This window comes from Lipotes vexillifer, unplaced genomic scaffold, assembly GCF_000442215.2.
Source record: "Lipotes vexillifer unplaced genomic scaffold, Lipotes_vexillifer_v1.1 scaffold1495, whole genome shotgun sequence".
In the NCBI taxonomy this organism is placed as follows: domain Eukaryota; kingdom Metazoa; phylum Chordata; class Mammalia; order Artiodactyla; family Lipotidae; genus Lipotes; species Lipotes vexillifer.
Window position 1 is genome coordinate 361,837 of NW_006781409.1, and position 21,429 is coordinate 383,265.

General features: G+C 49.6%; 1 protein-coding gene across 1 annotated transcript in view; it reads right to left on the reverse strand.

The window, feature by feature from the left end:
- The window catches only part of DPF3 (double PHD fingers 3), a 195,675-nt gene that overhangs the window by 112,522 nt on the left and 61,724 nt on the right, over positions 1–21,429 (reverse strand). The window contains exons 4-5 of the mRNA XM_007454738.1: positions 20,185–20,292; positions 5,506–5,633 (exon numbers count right to left, since the gene is read on the reverse strand). Coding sequence (XP_007454800.1) covers positions 5,506–5,633; positions 20,185–20,292 — 236 coding nt within the window. The remainder of the gene's footprint in view (positions 1–5,505; positions 5,634–20,184; positions 20,293–21,429) is intronic.

Genomic DNA, 21,429 nt, shown 5'->3' on the forward strand with positions numbered 1-21,429 from the left:
TCAGGTAAGGCTTACCTGTGGAAGTGAACTAAGGAAGTTTAGATGTAAAGGATGGACAGAGACTAACCTTGGGAACAGGGACCAAAGGGAGGAGTGGAGGGAAAGTATTCTACTCAAAGGCAGCAGCATGAGCAAACTCCCTGAAGCAGGGAGGGGAATACGGCTTGTCCAGAGAGCATGAAGAGGCCAATGTGACCAGAGCTCAGTGGCTCAGGAAGAGACTGGCCTAAGATGAAGCTAGAAAGGTGGGTGGGCACCAAGTTATACAGGACAACAGCATCCACCTATCCTTGTGGTAATAGTGCGACAATCACACAAGCTATGAAAAGACTTAGAAAGCGGGACTTCCCTGGTGGCGCCGTAGTTAAGAATCCGCCTGCCAATGCAGGGGACATGGGTTTGAGCCCTGGTCTGGGAAGATCCCACATGCCACAGAGCAACTAAGCCTGTGCGCCACAACTACTAAGCCTGCGCTCTAGAGCCCACGAGCCACAACTATTGAGCCCACGTGCCACAGCTACTGAAGCCTGCACACCTCCAGCCCGTGCTCTGCAAAAAGAAAAGCCACTGCAGTGATAAGCCCGCGCTCTGCAACAAAGAGTAGCCCCTGCTCACAGCAACTAGAGAAAGCCCACGCACAACAATGAAGACCCAACACAGACAAAAAATTAAAATTAAAAAAAAAAAAACATTCATGCTGCTAAATAATTTTTTTTAAAAAGACTTAGAAAGCAGCATGCATGGTACTGACTTCTGGTATCACCATCACTGCTCCAGTGGCCTCCTGGACAATGCCCTGGGCCTGTCCTCAAAGCAGGAAGCCCAGGGGTGAGTTTCCAGTGACTTTCTCCCACCCTTCTTGTCAGAGAGTTCCATTCCCATCGCAGGGATCAGGATATTGCTAATCGCCAAATCCTCCCAAAGAACTCAAAATAGGTCTAGTAAATTCTTCTCTGGCTTCTCTACCAGCTTTATATGGGAAGCCATCAGCTGATAGCGCTTAGGCTCTCTGGGCCAACCTTAGCCACCTAACAGAGAAGCAACGGCATCTGCCAGACACGACCTCTGGCCCACAGCTAGGAAACGCTGGCCCGGGTCCACAGCAAGCGTCCTAGCCTTCCTGCGCCTTGGCTTCCTGAACCGTAGCGGGGAACACTAGTGAGACAATGAGAAGTCAGACGCTCTGCAGCCTTTGGTGAAAAGATGTGGCATAAATACAAGGTGTCATTCTTACGACAACTGTTGCTGTTTGTATAGCCATCTTGCAAACTCTCTGGGTGTTGAAGTCATTTAATCATGGTAAGTTCCAAGTGTCTCGAATTTAAAGATCATTGCCTCTGGCATCTCAGCGCAAGTCTGATGCCACTCTCATTTTTTATTATGAAGGTATTTATTACCTGCAATACCTGCAATATGGACTCTGGGTTGGAAGGTGAAAGCTGGTAAAGGTAGCTGCACTAGTCCCCAGATGTGACACACAGCTTCAACATCCTGGAGAAAACTGACTTCTCCCTCCCTCTTCCCACTGGCTTTCCTGTGTCTCTAGAACCTCTGGTCCGAGCCCTAGGCCTCACATGGGACAGCAGCATTTCCTGTGTCTCTGCATTTCCTGTGCTTCTGCATTTCCTGCGACGTGGCCCTGACACCAGAAGCCTCTCTACACAACTCGGGAGAAGCCAGGAGTTCCTAACAAACAAAGCCCGTATTCAGGGCTCAGGAAGCAGAGGGAGCATCCTGTATTAGGAATGAAGAGCAGGGGTGTCCAACTAGAGATGCAGCTCATCCCCCGTGACACACTTGCATTCCCTGTCCAAGGACATTATCTGGAAAATAAACACATTTTAAAACAACTTTGCTCCCTGTTACTCTAACCAGTCTTTACGGTGATGATAATGATCGTTTGTGGTTGTGCTCTTTTAAAAAAGAAGGAATTCCTCTTTTTCTTTTTTCTTTTTTCTTTTTTTTTTTTTTTTTATTGTGTGTGCATCAGAGGAATTCCTCTTTAAAGATTCCATTATCTCCAGCTGGAAGAGTGCAAAATTCTGCTATTTCCCTCCTTGCGCTGCTGGCCCTGCATCCAGTCTCCTTTCCATGCAGCATCCAGAGGGGTCTTAAGGAAACACAAATTCACTGCCCTGGTTAAAATCCTCCAAATGGCTTCCTTTTTCACGTCCCACGAATCCAAGAGCCTCCTGCAGGTCTGGCCCTGCCCACCTCTCCAAGTGCCTCCCCGGCCCTTCCCTCGCTGGCACCCTGCTCCAGCCACACCAGCCTCTGTTCTTTGTACACAACGAGCTCAGAACTATCGCGATGCCTTCGAGAGCACTGTTCCTCTGCCCAGAAAGCCCTTCCCAGGTTCCTCACTTTGCTGGCTCCTTCTCATCTCACAGGACCGGGGTATAGCCCTTGTCTCCCCTAGGATGCTACCTAGAATCTGTCCCTCCTCTTAGACTGAGCCTTCATACTCTGTTCTTTTCATGGCATTTATCCTGAAATGCAGTTATTTTACTTGTTTGTTTACTTGCTTTCTGTCTGTATGTCATGCTACAAAATAAGTATGAGCAGAGGGGACAGGTCTCTCTTGGTTTCCCTGTTACCCCAGAGCCCAGCACAATGCCTGCTCAGAGGAGGCACTCAATAAACTTTGATGGAATGAATGGAAAAATGAACAAAACAGTCCATTTGTTACATGTGCACTTTATTTTAATAATCAAAGCCAATAAAAACATGTAAACTCATCTGGCTTTTGGTCCTGGTTTCGGTTCCTAGCACAGCAGGTGGTAGGCCCATGCTTTGCATATAGTAGACATTCTGGTTACATCAGGGAGGATGGTGATGATGATGATTTGACAATGACAACCCATATACTGGCCCGATGCTGCCTGAGAAGGACTCGAACCCACCGCCCGCTCGAAAAGGAAAGGGCTGCCTGTCTCTAGAGCATCAAGGCTTCTGGGCAATGGTTCTGTCCCACTCATTGACTCAGTCAAATTACCCCAACTGAGCAAAAATACTCTTAACGGGCAATACAGATGGGACAGACGGTGACTTCAAAGATCTAAAAGTCCAAAAATGGGGGATAATACATGAATAGCAAAAAAAAAAAAAAAAAAAGAAGAAGAAAAAGAAAGTACTAGGTGCCCTAAATGCCAGCGGTAAAAAGAGAACTAGGGGGTGGGGGGTGATCAAGAAAGGCTTCATGGGGAAGGTGGTATCAGGGCTGAGCCTAATAGGTGGGTGGAATTTGTACACGTGGTGATGGAAGAAAAGGCACACCAGATAAAGGGCACAGCATGACCAGAGGCACGGAGGAAAGGAGGCTGGAGAACAGAGGGAGTAAAGGAATCGTGGGAAATAAGCCTGAAAACTAGGTTAGGAGCGGAGAGAGGAGGCCCAAGAAGATCACACTCATCACTTTAGATTCATTTAGCGAGAAACAAAAGTGTTTTAGCCAAGTTTTTTAAACAAGGGCATGGCACAAGCAGCATTGTGTTTTGGGATGGAAGGTCAGCTATCAAAGTAGGACATGGTGGAGAGGGGACAGACTGGGGACGGGCAACTCACAGGAATCTGTTCACTCGTGCATCCACACAATAAATGTTTATTGTGCACCTGCTATGTGCAGGCACTGTTTAGGTCTTGCGATACAAAGGGGTGCAAGCAAGAGAGACAAAGATTCCTGCCCTTGAGGAGTTTACATTCTACTAGAAGGAAACAGAAAATAAACAATAGCATCATAAATCAGTAAATTATAAAGTATGTTAGATGCTGGTAAAACCTATGGGGAAAAAGAAAAAGAAAAGGAAAGCAGAGTAAGAGAATTGGGAGTGCTGCGGGGCGGAGAGGGCACAGGATGTGGTATTACATTCAGTGGTCAGGGTAAACTTCACAGATAAGAAGAGACAGGAACCAAAACTTGGAAGAAGGTGAGGCTGAGAGCCCAGCATATGGGGAGAGGGCTGTGAGGCAGAGGAAGCAGCCAGAGCAGAGCCGGAGGTGCAGCGCACCTGGTGTGTACGTGAGTAGCCGAAGGTCGGTGCGCCTAGAGCTGAGTCAGCCAGGAAGAGAGGAAGAAGCGGGTCAGAGAGAGGTGAGGGGGCCGCGACTTTTTCGCGGGAGCACAGGGGCCAGTGCAGGGTTTGAGCACGGGAAAGTCTCCCTCTCAGCCATGAGCAGGGGACTACTTAGAAAGCAATTGCAACCGTTCAGACAGGAGATGTGAGTGCCTTGGACCAGGGCAGCAGCAGTGGATGTGGTGAGAAGGGGCCACGCTCTGGATTTGTGTTGAGGGCACAGTGGACAGGATTCCTGATGAATGGATATTGGGTGTGAGAGAAAGACAAGGGTCGAAGACAACTCCAAGGTGTGTCAGACATATAAAGGTTTCAGTCAATAAGGATCTTTACTAGGGCTGTAGGTCTGACAAGTAGAGGAGGGAACAAATATAAGCCATGTTGTGACGACCAGATGGAAAAGACTGGACCATTCATCTAAACGCAGGAATGGAGGAGAAAGAGGCCACATTCACTGACTCATTCAACGCCTTTATTGAGACCAGACTCTGCTGAGCACATGCAAGGCCCCAAGGGTACAACAGGGAACACGAAGGCACGGTCTCTGACTCGACGGAACCCACACACTGTGGTACTGACGACGCAAACCAAACATTTTACTGGTAGTCATTTAATTACAATGTTAATAAATTAATATGTGAATATTAGATTGGATATAAAATTAATAAATATGTAATTGTATGATATATGTATAACATAAAATGTATAATTTTAATATAAAGTATTAATGTAATACAAATGTAATTTAATTTTAATAATTTCATTATGTTTAATTATTAAAAACTACAATTTCATATTTGTATTCATTAATATTATTACGAGCTTCTGTGCCAACCATTGGGTTCAACAATGGGGACTCAAGACACGTAAATAAGACACCGTCAGAGCACACCATTGTAATCCTGCATGGTGACCCTGCGTGGTGGCAGCCTTAGCCATGCTGTGCATAGAGGGTGGTGAACACATGAGGACGGGAGCCACCAACCTGCCTGGGGGATGACTTCTAAACTGGCCTTGAAGGACAGGCGGGTGGTGCTGGGGAAGGACAAGACAGCCGGTGAACTAGAGCTGATGAGGGGGTGTGAGGCAGGGGTGCGGTGGGGATCCCTGCGGGGGCTGGCTGCCCCAAACAACTGAGCTTTCCAAGCCTGGGCTGTGGCTGCTGGCTCCCGGGGGCCGGAAAGAGGATGCGGTCAGTTTCACTCACCACTGTGTCCCCAGGACCTCGCACGGTGCCTGGCGCACCGTAGGCTCCAAAACTACATTTTGAGTGGACTAACAGGGAGACCAAGGCCAGCTTCCCAGTTGTGGTGGGAAGTTGAGACGCAGCCCTGGCCCTTGAGAGAATGACCAGAGCTGGGGCTGGAGTTCCGGAAGCATGATGGTGATGCTTGGGGGCCACCCCCAACCCGTCCCGCAAGCACAGAAATACCTGTATTTCCTGGATGTTTTCCTCCTCCCTGGTGTCCACCTTTTTCTCGATCCCCTCGCCACGGAGCAAGGCTTCCAGGGTGGTGCTTTCTGAGGTGAACCCATCTTTCTTCAGAGGCAGCTCCACTTCTGAAAAACAAGGACAGAAAAGCAGTGTCAGGCCACTGGAAACAGGAGAGACAGGAGGGACAGGAAGGGTGGCCCTTGGGGGCATGGGGGAACCGCAGCCCCCGGCAAGGATTCAAGATGCCTGCGATCTCTCCTCCGGGACGAACAGGAACACTGGAGTTCAGCTTTTCCATCTCCAGTTCACAGTCCCAGAGCCAGAGCCCAGCCCTGCCTGCTCCCTCAGAGACGGCGGAGACAGGGCAGAAGGGGCGCCAGAAGAACACGGGGTCAGACGGCCTGCGTCTCTGTCCTGCTTCTGCCACCCTCTGGCTCTGTGACTTTGGGCGAGGCGCTCAAGGATCCCCGAGCCCTTTTGCACATCTACAAAGTGAGGGTGACAATGCCCAGCACCCCACCAGGCCATTTTGTGGAGCATAAATGTGTTCCTTTACATTCAAGCGCTTTGAAAACTCTAAAGCGGTGCACCAATGTCGGCCTCGAGTTTTATTATCTTCTCCCTCTATGCCAACTCTTGTCTGCCAACTCCATGACCTCCCCCCGGCCATGCTGGCTGCCCAGCTCCAGTCTGCTCCATGAAAAGCTATTTCAACCTCAGAGAGGCTGTTCTTATCAACTCACCAGGGAAGTAAAGGCCTCTGAAGCCCAGTGAAGAAAAAGAACGAGAGCAGATGCCTAACAGGCCCCTGATCAGCAGCTGGGAGCTGCAGTGCCCGCACACTGGGGCGTTTGTTCTGAAGACATCAGAGTCTGATTGGTTTCGTGGGGCTTGAGATCATGGGGCCACCTGAGCAGTGGCAACCAGTGCCGGCCCTGCCCATGAGAGAAATCGGAGAGAGAAACTGAACCCCTTTCTCAAGAATTCCCCCAACTCCTAACCCAAAGGAGGGTGCTTGAGGGTCTTTTGGTTTGTTTTGGGGTTTGTTTGGTTTTTTTTTCTGTTATTTTCATTAAAAATAGAAACCTCAGGTACAGGCGATCATACTCGGATTTACTACAAAATATTCCTCCAACCTCTCCCCGGACCCTGCACTTCCTACCCCCTGTGATTAGATGCGTAGTCCCTACCCTGTATCAGGTAAGACGGGTGAAAGACCATGAGGGGGTGGTGCCGGAGCAAACGGTCAGGGGAACGAATGGCCCATCTGTATGGAGTTTACAGAGGTGTGGACAGGAATTAGGGGACAAGGAATGGGGAAGCACCAGGGCAGTTAACAGTGGTGGGGTCATGAGCCCTGCTATCCCTGGAGGGACAGAGAGAGTGTGTTTGCAAGACCTGGAGAGAGCCATGGAGAGCTCTCGGGCACAACGCACCCAACCTCTCTCTCCTTGCCCTGTCTTCCTGCTTTGCCCTCCCACTGGCCAAGCTCAACCAGAAACCAGAGGGCAAGGGAGCCTCAATGATGCAGCCATTGAGGTCAGCTTCCTGGGGCCCAGGGCAGCGTAAAGAAGGGCAAAAGGCTGTTCTGGGGGAACAGACAGAAATAACGAGCACAACCAACCTGCGTTCCACTGGCCTTTATTCAAATGGAGCTCCACATTCCCCTTCTATCTCCTCCACCAGAGCCAGATGCAGGCTGGCCAGCCCATAAGAAAGGGTGCTCAGGCAGCCCATTAAAACTGAAGAAACTCACACCCGTGCATGACCAGCCCCCAGGAGATGATGGTGGGAAGGAGAAACAGTATCTAAAGTCCCTTGAAAGACAAGGTCTTTGGGATTTTCTTACCAAAAAAGGCAAGCAGAGGATCCACCTCCATCAGGAAGTATTACCCCCAAATCAACCACCTCTGAAACTCATTCACCCACTTATTCATTCAACAAATATTTACTGAGCACCTGCTATGTGATGACCACCGTGTTAGAACTAGGTACATAGTAGGTGAACCAAATAGCGACCAACCCGGCCTTTAGATGGTTGACAATCTAAAGAGACAGAATTGGGAGATTGGGATGGACATATATACACTAATATGTATAAAATGGATAGCTAATAAGAAACTGCTGTATAAAAAATAAATAAAACTCAAAAAAAATAGACATTAAATGCTAAGTACAAAATAAATATGCAATTACAAAATGTCATAAGTGCTACAGAGAAAAGCAACAGGGTGAAATGTGAAGAAAGAATACAGTGTGGGGGGCGGTGTCTACTTTAGATCGGGGGTCAAGGAAGGGCTGTGTGGTGAAGTTACATCACACAGAAAAATAGCCAACTGTCTGCTTTGGTGAGTTCAGAGTGTGCAGCTCCAGAGCCTGCTCCAATGACATATTAGTCTTTCTCCCAAGTCACAAAAGGCTTCCAAATGTCTAATCTAAAACAATTAAAATATGTTGCCTCATGTCCTGTCCTCAGCCAAAAGAGAACAGCTGTTCACCATCCCTCAGATTTATAATAATCATATATATTTTTTTATTTATGAAGTTCATATTTTAGTATCCCCTTTAGCCTTCTCAACACTAAATAAATCCTATTTCCAGAATTGCACAGTATTTTAGAGCTGAAAAGGCCTTACAAATCATCTGCTTTAATCATCTCATTTTCTTTTTCTTCTTCTTTTTTTTTTTTTTTTTTTTTTGGCCGCCCCGTGCAGTATGCTGGAGAATTTGATTTTTGTTTTGTTTTGTTTTTTGGCCATGCTGTGCAGCATGTGGATCTTAGTTCCCCAACCAGGGATCGAACCCTTGCCTCCTGCATTGGGAACATGGAGTCTTAACCACTGGACCACCAGGCAAGTCCTATCATCTCATTTTATAAATGAGTCACCTGAGGCTCAGAAAAGTTAAGTAACTTCACCAAAAGCCACACAGCAGGACAAGAATGCAGCCAAAGGATCTTTCCTAGACACGGTTAAGATCGTGACAAGAGCCCCACTCATTGTATTCTTATTAGAAGTTTGCAGGCTCAGGCTGAGTCCCAACAAGCACTGATATGTTTGTGTACATACAGAGTGCCTGGCACATAGTAAACATTCAAAATGTGTCAGCTGTTATTGCTATGTATCACTTAATCCCCACCGCCACCCAAGTGGTGAGCACAGTTATCATCCCATTTCACAGATTAGGATGCTGCAGCTTAGGGAGGCTTAAACTTGCTCAGCATCAGACACCTGGTAAGGGGCAAAGTCCAGCCTTGACCCCAATCTGCCTCAGAACCCATTCACCTAACCTCTAGGCTGTATGGACTTCACCTTGCCTCGATCTGGTCCTTCCCTGAAAAGTCGTTTCCCAAACCTTTGTGCATGTTCACTGCCCTCCTAGAACACCTCCACAGTTTTCATATTTCGAGATAGAAAGCAGACCTTTGCTGAGGCTGAGGGCAGGTCTGTGTCAAGGTCCTGGGCTCTGTTCTATGCGAACATCCCCATGGGGCGTTCACTCCACACAACGGTACTGAGTTGTCCATCACTGGTAAACTCCCTCATGCTGCTCGCCCTGCTGCTTCTTCCTCCCCTGCTAACCATTCCTCCATCCTGCTTTCCCATCATTCAGTCTACGCTGTTGGTCCTCTGGTCCTCTGATCCTCTGAGATGGGCACAGGGTCCGAAGCATGAGGGAGAAGAGAAGCAAAATGGGGAGAGTGAAATGGGCTCTCCTACACTCGAAGAGCTAGAAGGGACCCCCAACAGCATCTGGAGTCCAATCACTTAACGAGGAAAGTAGAGCACAGAAAGACACAGAGACTTTCCCAGGGTCACAGAGAAATTTAGTGGCATTATCTTTGCCTAATTACCAAAATATTTAATTGGCTCATAGAAGTTCTGCTTTCAGAAACGCCTGGAGTCAAACCCTGGCCTTGCCAGGTATTAGCCAAAGGACCACGGGCTGGTTACCTAAACCTCTAAGTCTGCTTCCTTATATGTTAAATGGGGATGATCGTAGTATCTATTTCATAGTGTTGGTGTGAGAATTAAACATGGTAATACACTGCATAAAGAAACTCTGAAAAGATCCCCACAAAAACTAGTGTGAGAAACAGAGTGGAAAAGGAGGCTTACCAATTTTGGCTTTGCTTTTTTTCTATTCAAAACAAGATTCAAAATTAGATCATATAGTAAAGAGCTTGGGATCTTCTAAGTATCCTAAAAATGTTACATGTTATTATTATCAAAGTTTGAATGATTCTGATTTAATGGCACAGCAATGCTGTCCAATAGAAATATAATGCAAGCCATTCATGTAATTTTAAACTTTTTAGTAGCCACATTAATAAAAGGAAAAAGCAACAGGCACAGTTAATCTTAATATGTATTTCATCTAACCCAACGTGTCCAAAACATTATCCCTTCAATGTGTAACCAATATTTTTAAATTATTGTGATATTTTACATTATTTTACTCACATTAAGTCTTTGAAATCTAGTGAGTATTTTACACTTACAGTGCATCTCAATTCAGATTAGCTGCATTTCAAGTATTCCATGGCCACACGTGGCTGGTGGCTACCATATTAAACACTACAGGTTTACAGAATTAAAAGGAACATTTGCTATGATTTTGCTTCTAAAAAATGGAAGGACGTTAAATATGCTCTTAGTGCTGTCTACTTGATACCGGCTGAGCACCATTCCAGAACAACACTCTAGCCGACCCCTGGCAAACCCTGGTTTCAAAGCACTATGGGTAAAGCCTGCAAGGTCAGAGTGACAGGCTAACCAGTGCCCTCCGAACAAAGCAGCAGAGGGTACATTCTCTGGCTCCAGACCACAGGAGGTCCCAGAGGGAAGGAAAAATAAGGTAACAGGTCCAAGCTCTTGCACAATGCACGTCCTAGACATGCTCCCTATGGAGCGCTTAGGGATTTCATTGATTCGTTTTTATTCTAATACAGCTCATCTGGATATAAGATTTAATAATTCTTTAAAAGCGTATTCATTTTGACCCTTGCACAAATTTGGGGACCACATAACCTGACAGGAGCCATCAAACACTTAACATTAAAAGAAAATGGTCTAAAACACACACACCTAATTCATCTTTAAATTAGCCTGATTTTATACACATGGATACAAACCCACAGATCGGTACTCTCTCCGGAGCGGCAGCAGCTGTCACCCAAGCCAGCCACCTCCCCAGGCCCCCGCACGCAGCACTGCCTGCACTTCTAATTGGGAACAGAGATACTCCTTGGGTGACTTCCAGCACGATCCATCACACCAGAGACAGCTTCTGTGCAAGCTGAAGCAAATCAGTTTCCAAATAAGAAAACACCTCTCAGACAAACAAGGACTGAAGCATAGAAAGTCTTGGAAGGAAGGAAGGAAGGAAGGAAGGAAGGAAGGAAGGAAGGAAGGAAGGGAGGGAGGGAGGAAAGGAAAGCACAAATAAAAGCAAAGAAAAAAAAAGAAAAAAAGAAAAAGTCACCAGTGAAGAGCAATGGCTTCTCCCCAGGGCTGTGGACAGGGCAGCCATCCTCTCGGGTGGAGATCAAAGCCACAGGCTTTTGACACAGGTGCCCCAAGCCTGCCACCCAATGCACCAAATGCAAGGCTTCCACTGGGTTGTTGGAACCACTGAGCTCATTAACAGGATGCAGGCAAGACGAGGCTGAAAGTGCAACATGGGAGCACGGTGAGTAATTAAATCCCAGGTCATTTAAAAATGCAAACACTTGGATGTCACAGGCTCACGGAGCCTCTGACTCCTCGTGCATTTTTTGCCTCAGGATGGAGGACTGGGAACCTGCAAGTCATATATGGATTACAATAAAATATGCCATATAAAAAACAGATTAAGACAGTTCTTCTTTGGGGACATATACAAAGAGAGGAGCTGTCTGTTAGCTGTCGAGTTTGCAAGAGATACCATCTTTGGGGAGGCTGTGCTCTGCCAACAGACAGACTGCCCCCAGGGAAATCGTGGTGAAACACCCTGACAAGGCACATCCATCCGTCCATCCATCACGGGCGCTCTCTGACGCAGGAGCCTGGAGATAGAGTTATGGTGCAAAGGAGGTAGAAACCCCACAGACAACGGCAGACAATCCTCCTGCTACATCATGAGTGCTCAGATTTTTTTTTCCACCTGACGCTAGTTTTTCATTAAAAATACAAATGTGCAGTTTTCTCTCCTGGCCACTTATTACTTTGAGGAGTTAATCTCATCACATTTCCGTGGGTTTATACATCAACTTACACCAAGGAGCAAGAAGCTTAGGAATCATTTCTTCATTTATGCCCAACAGACTCTCGGGCTCATGGGGAAGGAGAGGGGTACTGTTATCTCTCACCCTAGGGAGGAAGACATTGGAGGGGACCAAAGCCCTGATTTCCTGAGATGGTGGCAGGCCCAGGAATCCATCTGTGCATTCCTCAGGGGTGCCATTTTCTTGGCTGCGTTTGACTCCCTGCTTTGTGATTCATAAAGCTCAAAATAGATGAGGTTCACAATGAGGACCCATCACCCAGGCTGCACCCTGCAGCCCCTCATTACTGCTTCTTTTAGAAGCCCAAGATATGCACGCAACAGGAGGACTGATCACGGTCCCAAGAGCCCTGTGGTCCCCACTCTCTGCTGTGCCTACCCACTCACCCCTAAGCCAACACACAATGATGGGCCCCTGGAAGCAGCACCCAGAGGTTGGCAGCATAGATAAGCATTCCCTCACCCCTGAGACACAGAAAAACACCCACACTATCAAAGGAAGCTCACCACTGGGCTGGTCAGCAGACCACGTCAATACAACTTAGCGGGAAGGTGAGGGAGCGGAAGGACGGTGGGCATGGACTGAGGGGTGGAATGGTTCGAGGGAATACAGATTGCTGGAAAATGCAAGAAGCTGTCTGGGGTGAAATCTCAGCTCTTGTACCCTACACTGCACACTTGGCCTTGATCTCCTCATCTGTACAACAAAGCCCACTTCCCAGTGTTTTTACAGGGCCAGATGAGATAATGGATATACAGCGTCTGCACAGGGAGGATGCTCAATTCATGTGAGCCCCCCGTTTTCCCCTTCTAAAGTCTCCTTCTCCTTGCACTTCTCAGCAAAACTCCTCACCTTCTGACGCTCTCAGACCATCAGACGTGGTGAGACACAGCTCCCTGCAACTGGGCATGGGCCCAGGGCGAATGGAAGCGAGGAAACCAAGTCTGGAGCAGTTAAGAGGACAGAGGAGGCTGAGGATGGGACTCAGCTCACAGGCCGAGATACTGCTCCAATTCCAGGGGGGCCCATGCTGCAGATTTGGAAATCACAGTAGAACCATGTGGAAGAGGGCTTGCTCCACTCATTCATTTTACAAATAATTATTGAGCACTTACTATGTACCAGGCTCTGTTCTAGGTGCTGAGGACACAGCTGTGAACAAGAGACAGAAATTCTTGCCCTCACAGAAGTTATATTCTAGTGGGGGAGAAACAAGACATAAACAAGCAAGACCAATAGTATGGCAGATGGTAATCAATGTTCTGGAGACAAACAGAGCAGAGGAGGGGAAGCTGGAGCATCGGGGGTTATGGGAGGGCGGTTCCACTTTTAGATGTGGCCAGGAAAGCACAAGCCTGAAGGAGCAGGAAGGAGGCCACGCGGCTAATAGGAAAGGACGTCCTAAGCAAAGGCGCCATCACGCCAAGGCCCTGAAACTGAGGCCTGTCTGCCCAGAGCACAGTGAGCCAGGGAAAGGGTAGGAGCCCAGTTCAGAGAGTTCTGGGGCCTTGAACAGCTGTGTAGGCCATTGCAAGAACGCTGACTTCTAATTCTGAAGCCATTGGTAGTTTCAAGCAAAGGGTGACATTATGATGCCTATGTATATATTTTAATTTTTATTTTATTATTTTCTTAATACATCAGGTTCTTCTTAGTTATCTATTTTATACATATTAGTGTATATATGTCAAGCCCAATCTCCCAATTCATCCCACCACCACCACTACTCCCCCCGCCTGCTTTCCCACCTTGGTGTCCGTATGTTTGTTCTCTGCGTCTGTGTCTCTATTTCTGCCCTGCAAACTGGTTCATCTGTACCATTTTTCTAGGTTCCACACATATGCGTTAATATACGATATTTGTTTTTCTCTTTCTGACTTCCTTCACTCTGTATGACAGTCTCTAGGTCCATCCACGTCTCTACAAATGACCCAGTTTTGTTCCTTTTTATGGCTGAGTAATATTCCATTGTATATATGCACCACATCTTCTCTAGCCATTCGTCTGTTGGTGGGCATTTAGGTTGATGATGGCTATATTTTAACAGGATCACTGTGAAGTCACCTGAAGAAAGGTGAGGGCAGAGTGAGGAGACTAGTTAGGAGTGACTGCAGTAGGTGTGGAGCCCCGCCAGTGAGCCAGTGCTTAGGAGAGGGCCCTGTCCTCATGGTGCCTATGTCCTGGTTGCTAGATACAGCCAGAGGGCCAGCCCCTGGCCCCTGAGCAGGGGGCATCCCCACACAGTGAAGGAGGCTGGGTGCCCAGTGCCAAGGGGCACAGGTACAGAGCCATACCGGAGCAAGTCCACAGAGGAGCGGTTCTCAGAGAAGAAGGCAGATCAGCCTAGGCCAAGGGCAGGAGAAAAGACCCAGCCAGACAGGCCTGGCCCAGCGCCACGGGATGACAGGTGTTAGTAAAACAGAGAGGAAGCCTTCCAAGTTTATCTCTGTGCTCTGGACAGTGTATGCGAGAGGACTCAGTTCTGGGACACAAGGGGTGAGCTTGGGCAAGCTGTGGTTCTGGGAAAGGTAGATCCCACAGCCAGACGCCAGGTCTTTTCTCCTCAGGATAGAAGATGCTAGACTCGGGCTTTTAAAAGACTCTAAGGCAGGGCTTCGCTGGTGGCGCAGTGGTTGAGAGTCCGCCTGCCGATGCAGGGGACACGGGTTCGTGCCCCGGTTGGGGAAGATCCCACATGCCGCGGAGCGGCTGGGCCCGTGAGCCATGGCCGCTGAGCCTGCGCGTCCAGAGCCTGTGCTCCGCAACGGGAGAGGCCACAACAGTGAGAGGCCCTTGTACCGCAAAAAAAAAAAAAGACTCTAAGGCAGACTGTGTTCCCATTCTGGCCAGACAGCACACACTCTTCCAGCTGGGCAGTGAGCTGCCTGCAATGGGCACGTGCTGGGGACAGAACAGGGTTGGCTGAGGCCCCCTCGGCCCACCTAGCAGCACTGCATGGAGGTGGCATCACAGTGCCAAGTCCTCCAGCTCCACCCTCCCACTGGACCCTGAGAACAACCCCAGGAAACAAGCAGAGCAGCTGCCATGATCTGCATTTCAGATGAAGAATCAAGGCCAGAGTGGTTAGGTGACTGCCCAAAATCACACAGCCAGTGGGTGGAGAGGTCTGGACTTGAACCCAGGTCTTGTGATTCCTATTTGAGGCCTTTTCTCCTGCAGAGCACAGCTGTTCGACATAATGAAGGCCCCTATGGGCTAAAACCAAAGAGAGGCAAGATGGCAAAGCTGGGACAGGCCCCACGGGCCAGGCTGGGTGCTAGATGGGGAGGCCAGGTCAGCTGCCGAAGGCTCCGCCTCTCCCACTCAATCTCCCTCATCCGTGCAGTGGGCATGATGAGAGCTAAGCCACGTTCTTCAAGCTTGAGATCAGACACCAGGCACTTTTCTCTCCTTCATCCCTTTAATAAATCTTTGCTGTCCACCTACTATGTGCCAAGTCTGGTGCTGGCTGTTGGGAATACAGATGAAGGATTGGGTGGGCCTCTGCACTCAAAATGTGCGCCTTCCAGCAGGGAGAGATACAAGTGAACAGGCCCTGGCGTAACAGGGCGACAGCCTTACAACCTATGCTCTAAACATGGCTCCCCCAGGTCCAACTGAAAAACCCAGCCATGGAAACTCTGCAGCAGCTGTGCACGCCTCCACCCAGCCGACTCCCAGCTGCTGCCCATTTCCTGGCCCAGCCCAGGCTCGCAGAGCCCTGCGAGACTCGAGCAGTGTCATAGGCCCAGGCCCAGTCCCCCGGACCCAGCGCCTTCCCCCAGACTGCCAGGAGGGCACAAAGCAGGGGCCGGAGTGGCCTGCCCACCTCTCTCCAGCTCACGAGGCCAACAAGAGCTGTGAAAAAGCTGCTGTTGCCGGCCTCCAGGATGGATGGCTGCAGCTCTGACACTGCAGGAAAGAGATAAATGACTGGTCATTTCCCCCTGATGCACTTGAAGGCATCCATTCTCCCCGCTGTACCACGCTCAAGGAACCCCCTCGCAGAGACAAATAAGCACTGACATATGGGGTGGGAGCTCAGCGTCCTTCCCCCTTGGAAGGACACAGCCAGACTCCTCTGTGGGCCGGGGGAAGGTCACGCTGTCCGTTGGCTCACACCTGGCTGGGGGCTCCACGGGTCCCTGCCCCCGCCTCCCCCAGTCTCGCCCACCCCACCTGGCTCATCCCTGTGAGGAGCACACGGGAGACGGAGAGGCGGGGGCAGAGGGAGCCAGCTGACAGGCTCATCGATCTCAGGCTACATGCTTGGCACATCGGCAGCATTCCGTAAGTTGTTCCCGGGCTGGGAGGGTGCTGGCGGAGTCGGGGGGACTGCCTCGAGGAGAAGAGAAATCACGCTGAACATCAGACAGAAAACGGTGGAAGAAATTAAAATGTGGGCCATGTACAAAAGCAGCAGGGAACTAATTAAGATGCAGGATTTTCAAAAGCTGGGGAAGTTGGCCACAGCCTGCTCCCATCTGTAGAGTTCTGGCAGTTCAGTGCGGCAGGGACAGCACCCTAGGCAGGCAAAGCAGGCCTCTCCACCGCTGCCCTCACAGGTGGGACTCAGGCCTCTGCCTGGACCGCCCCCTTGGGGGGCACCCCTCCGAGGGCCCCTGAGACTTGCTTGTTGGCCAGCTATGGCACCCTCTGCTTTGGGGCCATACCCTAGCCTACCATCCCCTGAGGGTCCCTGCCTGACTATTCATGTTCCCCCAACATGTGGTAGGGTGGTGATTATCCTGGTCATTCATGCCCAGTCACTGAGTGGCTGCCAAAAAAAAAAACGAAGAGAAAGAACCAGAACCCTATTCCTGGCTGCCTTCCTTCCCATCACCCTTGGAATTTGGCAAGGGTGGCAAAGAGCCAGGCTCTTCCCCAAGTGTCCCAGAGCGGAAGGGCATTACAAGGCCTCAGGTACATTCCGGGAGCCCTACAGGTCTGAGACACCAGGATGAACGTGCGTGTTGAGTCCTGGAGCAACGTGGCGCCAGTTCCAACAGGTTCCCCCATAGGGTTCTTTTCCTTGGCTTCACCACTGATATCCCCTTGGAAAATTAACTTCCTAATTCAGTGCCACAGTTTCCCAACCTCTAAAACAAAGATAAAATCTGCTCCAGACCACAGGGACCAAAAGGTCTGGGGTCAGAAAATGCTAAACTGATCGAAGCAGACTATCTGAGGATTTAACCCAGAAGGACACAAGTAAAAGTTTGTTCCCAGCCCTTTTTCCTCATTCAAAAACAAAAAGTGAAGTTAAAGGCTCTTTTTGAATCAGCTGGCTTTTGCCCAACATCTGCCCGGCTTCAGGGCCTTCTGGTGGATATTGACTATCCCCCTTTCTCTCCTGCCAGCTCAGCTTCCCCTTTGCAAGGACAGAACTCCATTCTTGGGGGAACGGTCCAGGGGAGGCCCCTCTCTGGCACCAGGCTCCTGCCCCTCTTCATGAGTTGTGATGGCTGTGCCCTGAAACACCTTGCATGCACCTCTGCAGCCAGGTGCAAGCTGCAGAGAACGCTGAACTCCGTTGTCAGTCAGCGGAGAGAAATAATGTTGCGTGTGTTGTCCTTCAGATGCCCAGGCAAGTGGGAGGTTTGCAAGATGTTTATTCAGGACTGATCGGAGGGGTGATGTCAGGCGTGAGAAACACATAGGTCCAGGGACGTTGAGAATGCTTTCAGATTCCAAAGAGCTCGCCCCAGCTGTCATCCTCATCCCACCCACACACAGACACATTTTTATTTTCAGCAAGTAGTAAAGAAACATAGGCAGGATGGCATATTCACAGTGAGGGAGATGGGATGAGGACTGCAGGCCTAGGGAGGACTCCATCAGTGTATAGTTTAGCCCAGGAACAAACGACTTCACAGCAGCCAAGATGGGCTCCCCACTCCCCACCCTGTGATGCCATAGATGAGCTCTGTGCTGGGCGGGGGCTGAACAAAAAGTGGACTGTTCTGCAGCCCTGCCCTCAGACCTGCTCCAAGGTCCCTCAGATTCCTGAGTGGACACCCCCTCCCCTTGCCCTGACCTGGTTTCCTGACAAAGCTCTCAGCTCTGAAGACCTGGGGTCAAGGACAAGTCTAAGCCACGTTTAACCCTGGCCTTTGTTGCTGAAAGCTGCCCGCCACTGGCTGGACTCAGGCAGGGACGCAAAGGAAGACAGGAGGGACAAACCGGGTGCTGGCATGACAAATTGCTTGTGGCATCTCCTTATTATGCATAGAAAGGTCTGACATGGAAGGAAACTCATGCCTTGAGACAATTCCTCTCCAGGCCGGTGTCCAGTCTCTCACAAGTCAGGGGAACTCTCTCCCCTGAGAACTCTACTGATGGTAGAGCCCAAGGGAGGCTCCAAGCATCATAGACATAACTGCATTCCTAGAGCCTGTCAAGGGGAGCTCAGCAGCACAGGCATCACCTAGGAGCTTGGTAGAGATGCAGAATCTTGGTCCTCACCCCAGACCTGCTGAGTTAGAATCTGCATTTTATCAGATCCCAAGGACTGCATCCCCGGAACGCACATTGAAGTTTGAGAAACACTGGTTTTAAAGACTTACAGGTGGCCGGACCACAAGTCAGTACGGCATGACTCCACACCATCTACGGCTTCTTTATTAAACATAAACGATTGTCAATAAGAACAATTTATTTTGGAGGTATGGGCTTCCTCCTTTGTTGTCCCAGATCTGGAAGTGGTCTGAGTCCTGGTCTCTTGGAAGTGGCACGGATGAGTGATGAGGTAATCCTTAACTGGATTATCCTTTTTTTTTTTTTGCAGCATGCAGGTCTCTCACTGTTGTGGGCTCTCCCGCTGCAGAGCTCCGGACGCGCAGGCTCAGCGGCCATGGCTCACGGGCCCAGCCGCTCCGCGGCATGTGGGAACTTCCTGGACCAGGGCACGAACCTGTGTCCCCCGCATCGGCAGGCAGACTCTCAACCACTGCGCCACCAGGGAAGCCCTGGATTATACTTTGAGTGTAATTCTAGAACCACTCTGGCTAATATGGGGACCACTAGCCACGTGTGGCAATCAAGCACTTGAAATGTGGCTAGTCTGCAATGAAATATGTTACAAGATACACACTGGAATTAAAAAACAATATCAAAAAAAGTAAAATACCTCGTTCATAATTTTTATACTGATTACACGCTGCAATGATATTATTCATATGTTAAGTTAAATAGGATCTATTGTTAAGATTAATTTCACCTGTTTCTTTTTCCTTTTTTAAATGTGGCTACTAGAAAATGTAAAATGACACATGTGGCTCACAATCGTGATCCAGGAGACTTGGCTCTCCTACAACCTGCATCTCAGGGAGTTTGGGACAGCCCCAGTCATCACCCTGGAGTGTCTGCAAGGGTCTGTAAATTGTGCAAGGCCATTTGAGAACTTGGGTGGAGCACCCGCCCCTAACAAATAAAACTTTTGCACAAGTGAAATGTGAGTTAGGGTGAAAATTTGAAGCATGCTTAACAAGGGAACTGTGAGAAAGCATCCCGAAGAACTGTTAAGTAGAGATTTTGCAGAAAAAACACAGCCTAAGGAGCCAGTGTGAAAAGGCAGGAGTGAGGTAACATTGCCAGGCAGCCGGCCTTGACAGGCCTGTGTTGTTTGGTGACAGTGGGAGGGGGCATGTCAGCTCTGCCTTTGCCCCACTTAACAGCACTGTTGCCACCACTCTGAGTCATGTCGCAGCTCTGGCTTCCCCCAAACCAGACATTCCCTTAAAGCTAAGGACCCAGGGCAATCACTTGGCCTTGCTGCAGCAAGGTCTGAAGATTGCCACCCACTCAGGAGTGTCATAACAGATCAGTAGTCAAGAAAACTAACCAATTCCTTCTGCATGGCCACAAAGCAATCAACATCACCTAGAGGCAAATTTTGAACTCAAACTCTTTCATTTCCACGTGCAAGATGGGTTCTATTTTTAGTGACTGGCCCCACTCGTGTAAGATCCTCCATTAGCTCATTTCCAGTAAGGGTGGGAGAGGGTACATGGTGTACTGTCCTCCTTTGAAACAGTCTGGGACGAGTTTTCCTTACTTGAAGCCATGGGAAGGTATCACCTGGCCCAAAAGAGCTGCAGCTCCTTCGGCTCTGTTGGGAAAGTCATTCATCCTGGGCCTGTTCCCACACTGTGCCTGCTTGCCCTCCTCTCCTGGGGTGGCAAGAGAAAGGCAAGAGGAAGGGGAAGGCCCGAAACACCTAGAGGGAGAGAAGCTTGGTGAGGCTGGGGGCACGTGGATGTGTTTATTCCTGAGAGCGCCATGCAGGCACGTTCACTCTCCTGGAAAACTCAGCTCTACAGACAAAGCGGCAGAGCAACCTTGTCCTCAGCCAGCCCTGCACCCCCGACCTCTCCCATCGCTGGCCCAGCCAAGCTCCACAGGGCACTGACCAGGTTTTATTTCCAGCAGCCGCAGCTTCGGATCCTCAGGTGGGTGCAATCGTCTCTTCTTACGCCAGCAGCGGGCAGGGTACGTGTACAGCTGGCCCGGGGCAAGGCCTGTGGACAGAGACAGTGTAAAGATTAAAGGCTCCAGGCTGGATCTAACCTTCTCATTCACAGTGAGGAAAGTGAAGCCCAGAGACATGAAGTGACTTGTCAAAGTCACACAGCTGGTAGACGGCAGAGCCCAGGTAGAATCTAGGTCATCTGACCCCAGGACCCTTGCTCTGTCTGCTCTACCATATGCTGCCTCAGTAGACACGTGCCAAAATAAGCCGTTACTGTGACCAAAATCAGTTCTGCTCTCTTGGCCTAGGAAGAAGATCAGAGGACCCTCCAAACCACAAGAAGGACTTTTCCAGATTTACCCTCATCACTGTGTTTCCAAGGCGGTGCATATCCAGCTACTGCCCGTCAACTGCCCCTCTGTCCAGGTCAAGCAGGTTCCCTTCAAGGGGGAGCAGCAGAAGTCATTCTGTCTACCTACGGACAGCCTGGATTGGGAAACATTTCAAGGAAACAGGCTCAAGGCGCTAGATCTCCTACCCACTGGCTTCTTCCACCCGCTGATAGCTGGCAGCTCGCTGAAGCCAAAGGGAGCCCTGTGCCACCTCCATCAGAATATAAGCCTGCATAGCCAGCAGACCTGTACAGCCCTGCCCACCTGCCTGGGCGTTACAAAAAAAGAAAAATGGGCAGGAGTTCAGCGGCTGGCCTTATGTGTCACATGGTCTCCCAACAAGAATCACCATTTAGATGTGGCTTTTGACACGAAAGCTCCACACCAGCATCATCTGTCATGCCGAGCACCCCATGAGGAGCCTTCCTGCTCAACAGACAACACTCTCGTGGCTCCCGTGGCATATGCTGGGCAGCCAGAGACCTTGGAGGAATGTGGGCTCCCTGCACTACACCCTGGTTTGTTCCCAGAGAAAAGGGCAGGGGGTGGAGGCTGAGGAGAGAGGAAGAGGGCTGAAGACTGGTTAGGCGGTTAGCAGATTGAAAAGACTGCTCAATGCACCCCAAAATGAACCAGCAAGCCCACTGACCCACCCCCGCTAGAGTGAAAGCCTGGTGAGGACAGGAACTTTGTCTTGTTCAGGTCAGAATCCCCAGAACCAGAACTGTGGCTGACACAGAGAAGAATCAAACTAAACATTTGCAGAATGACTGAGGGAGGGAGGGAGGGAGGGA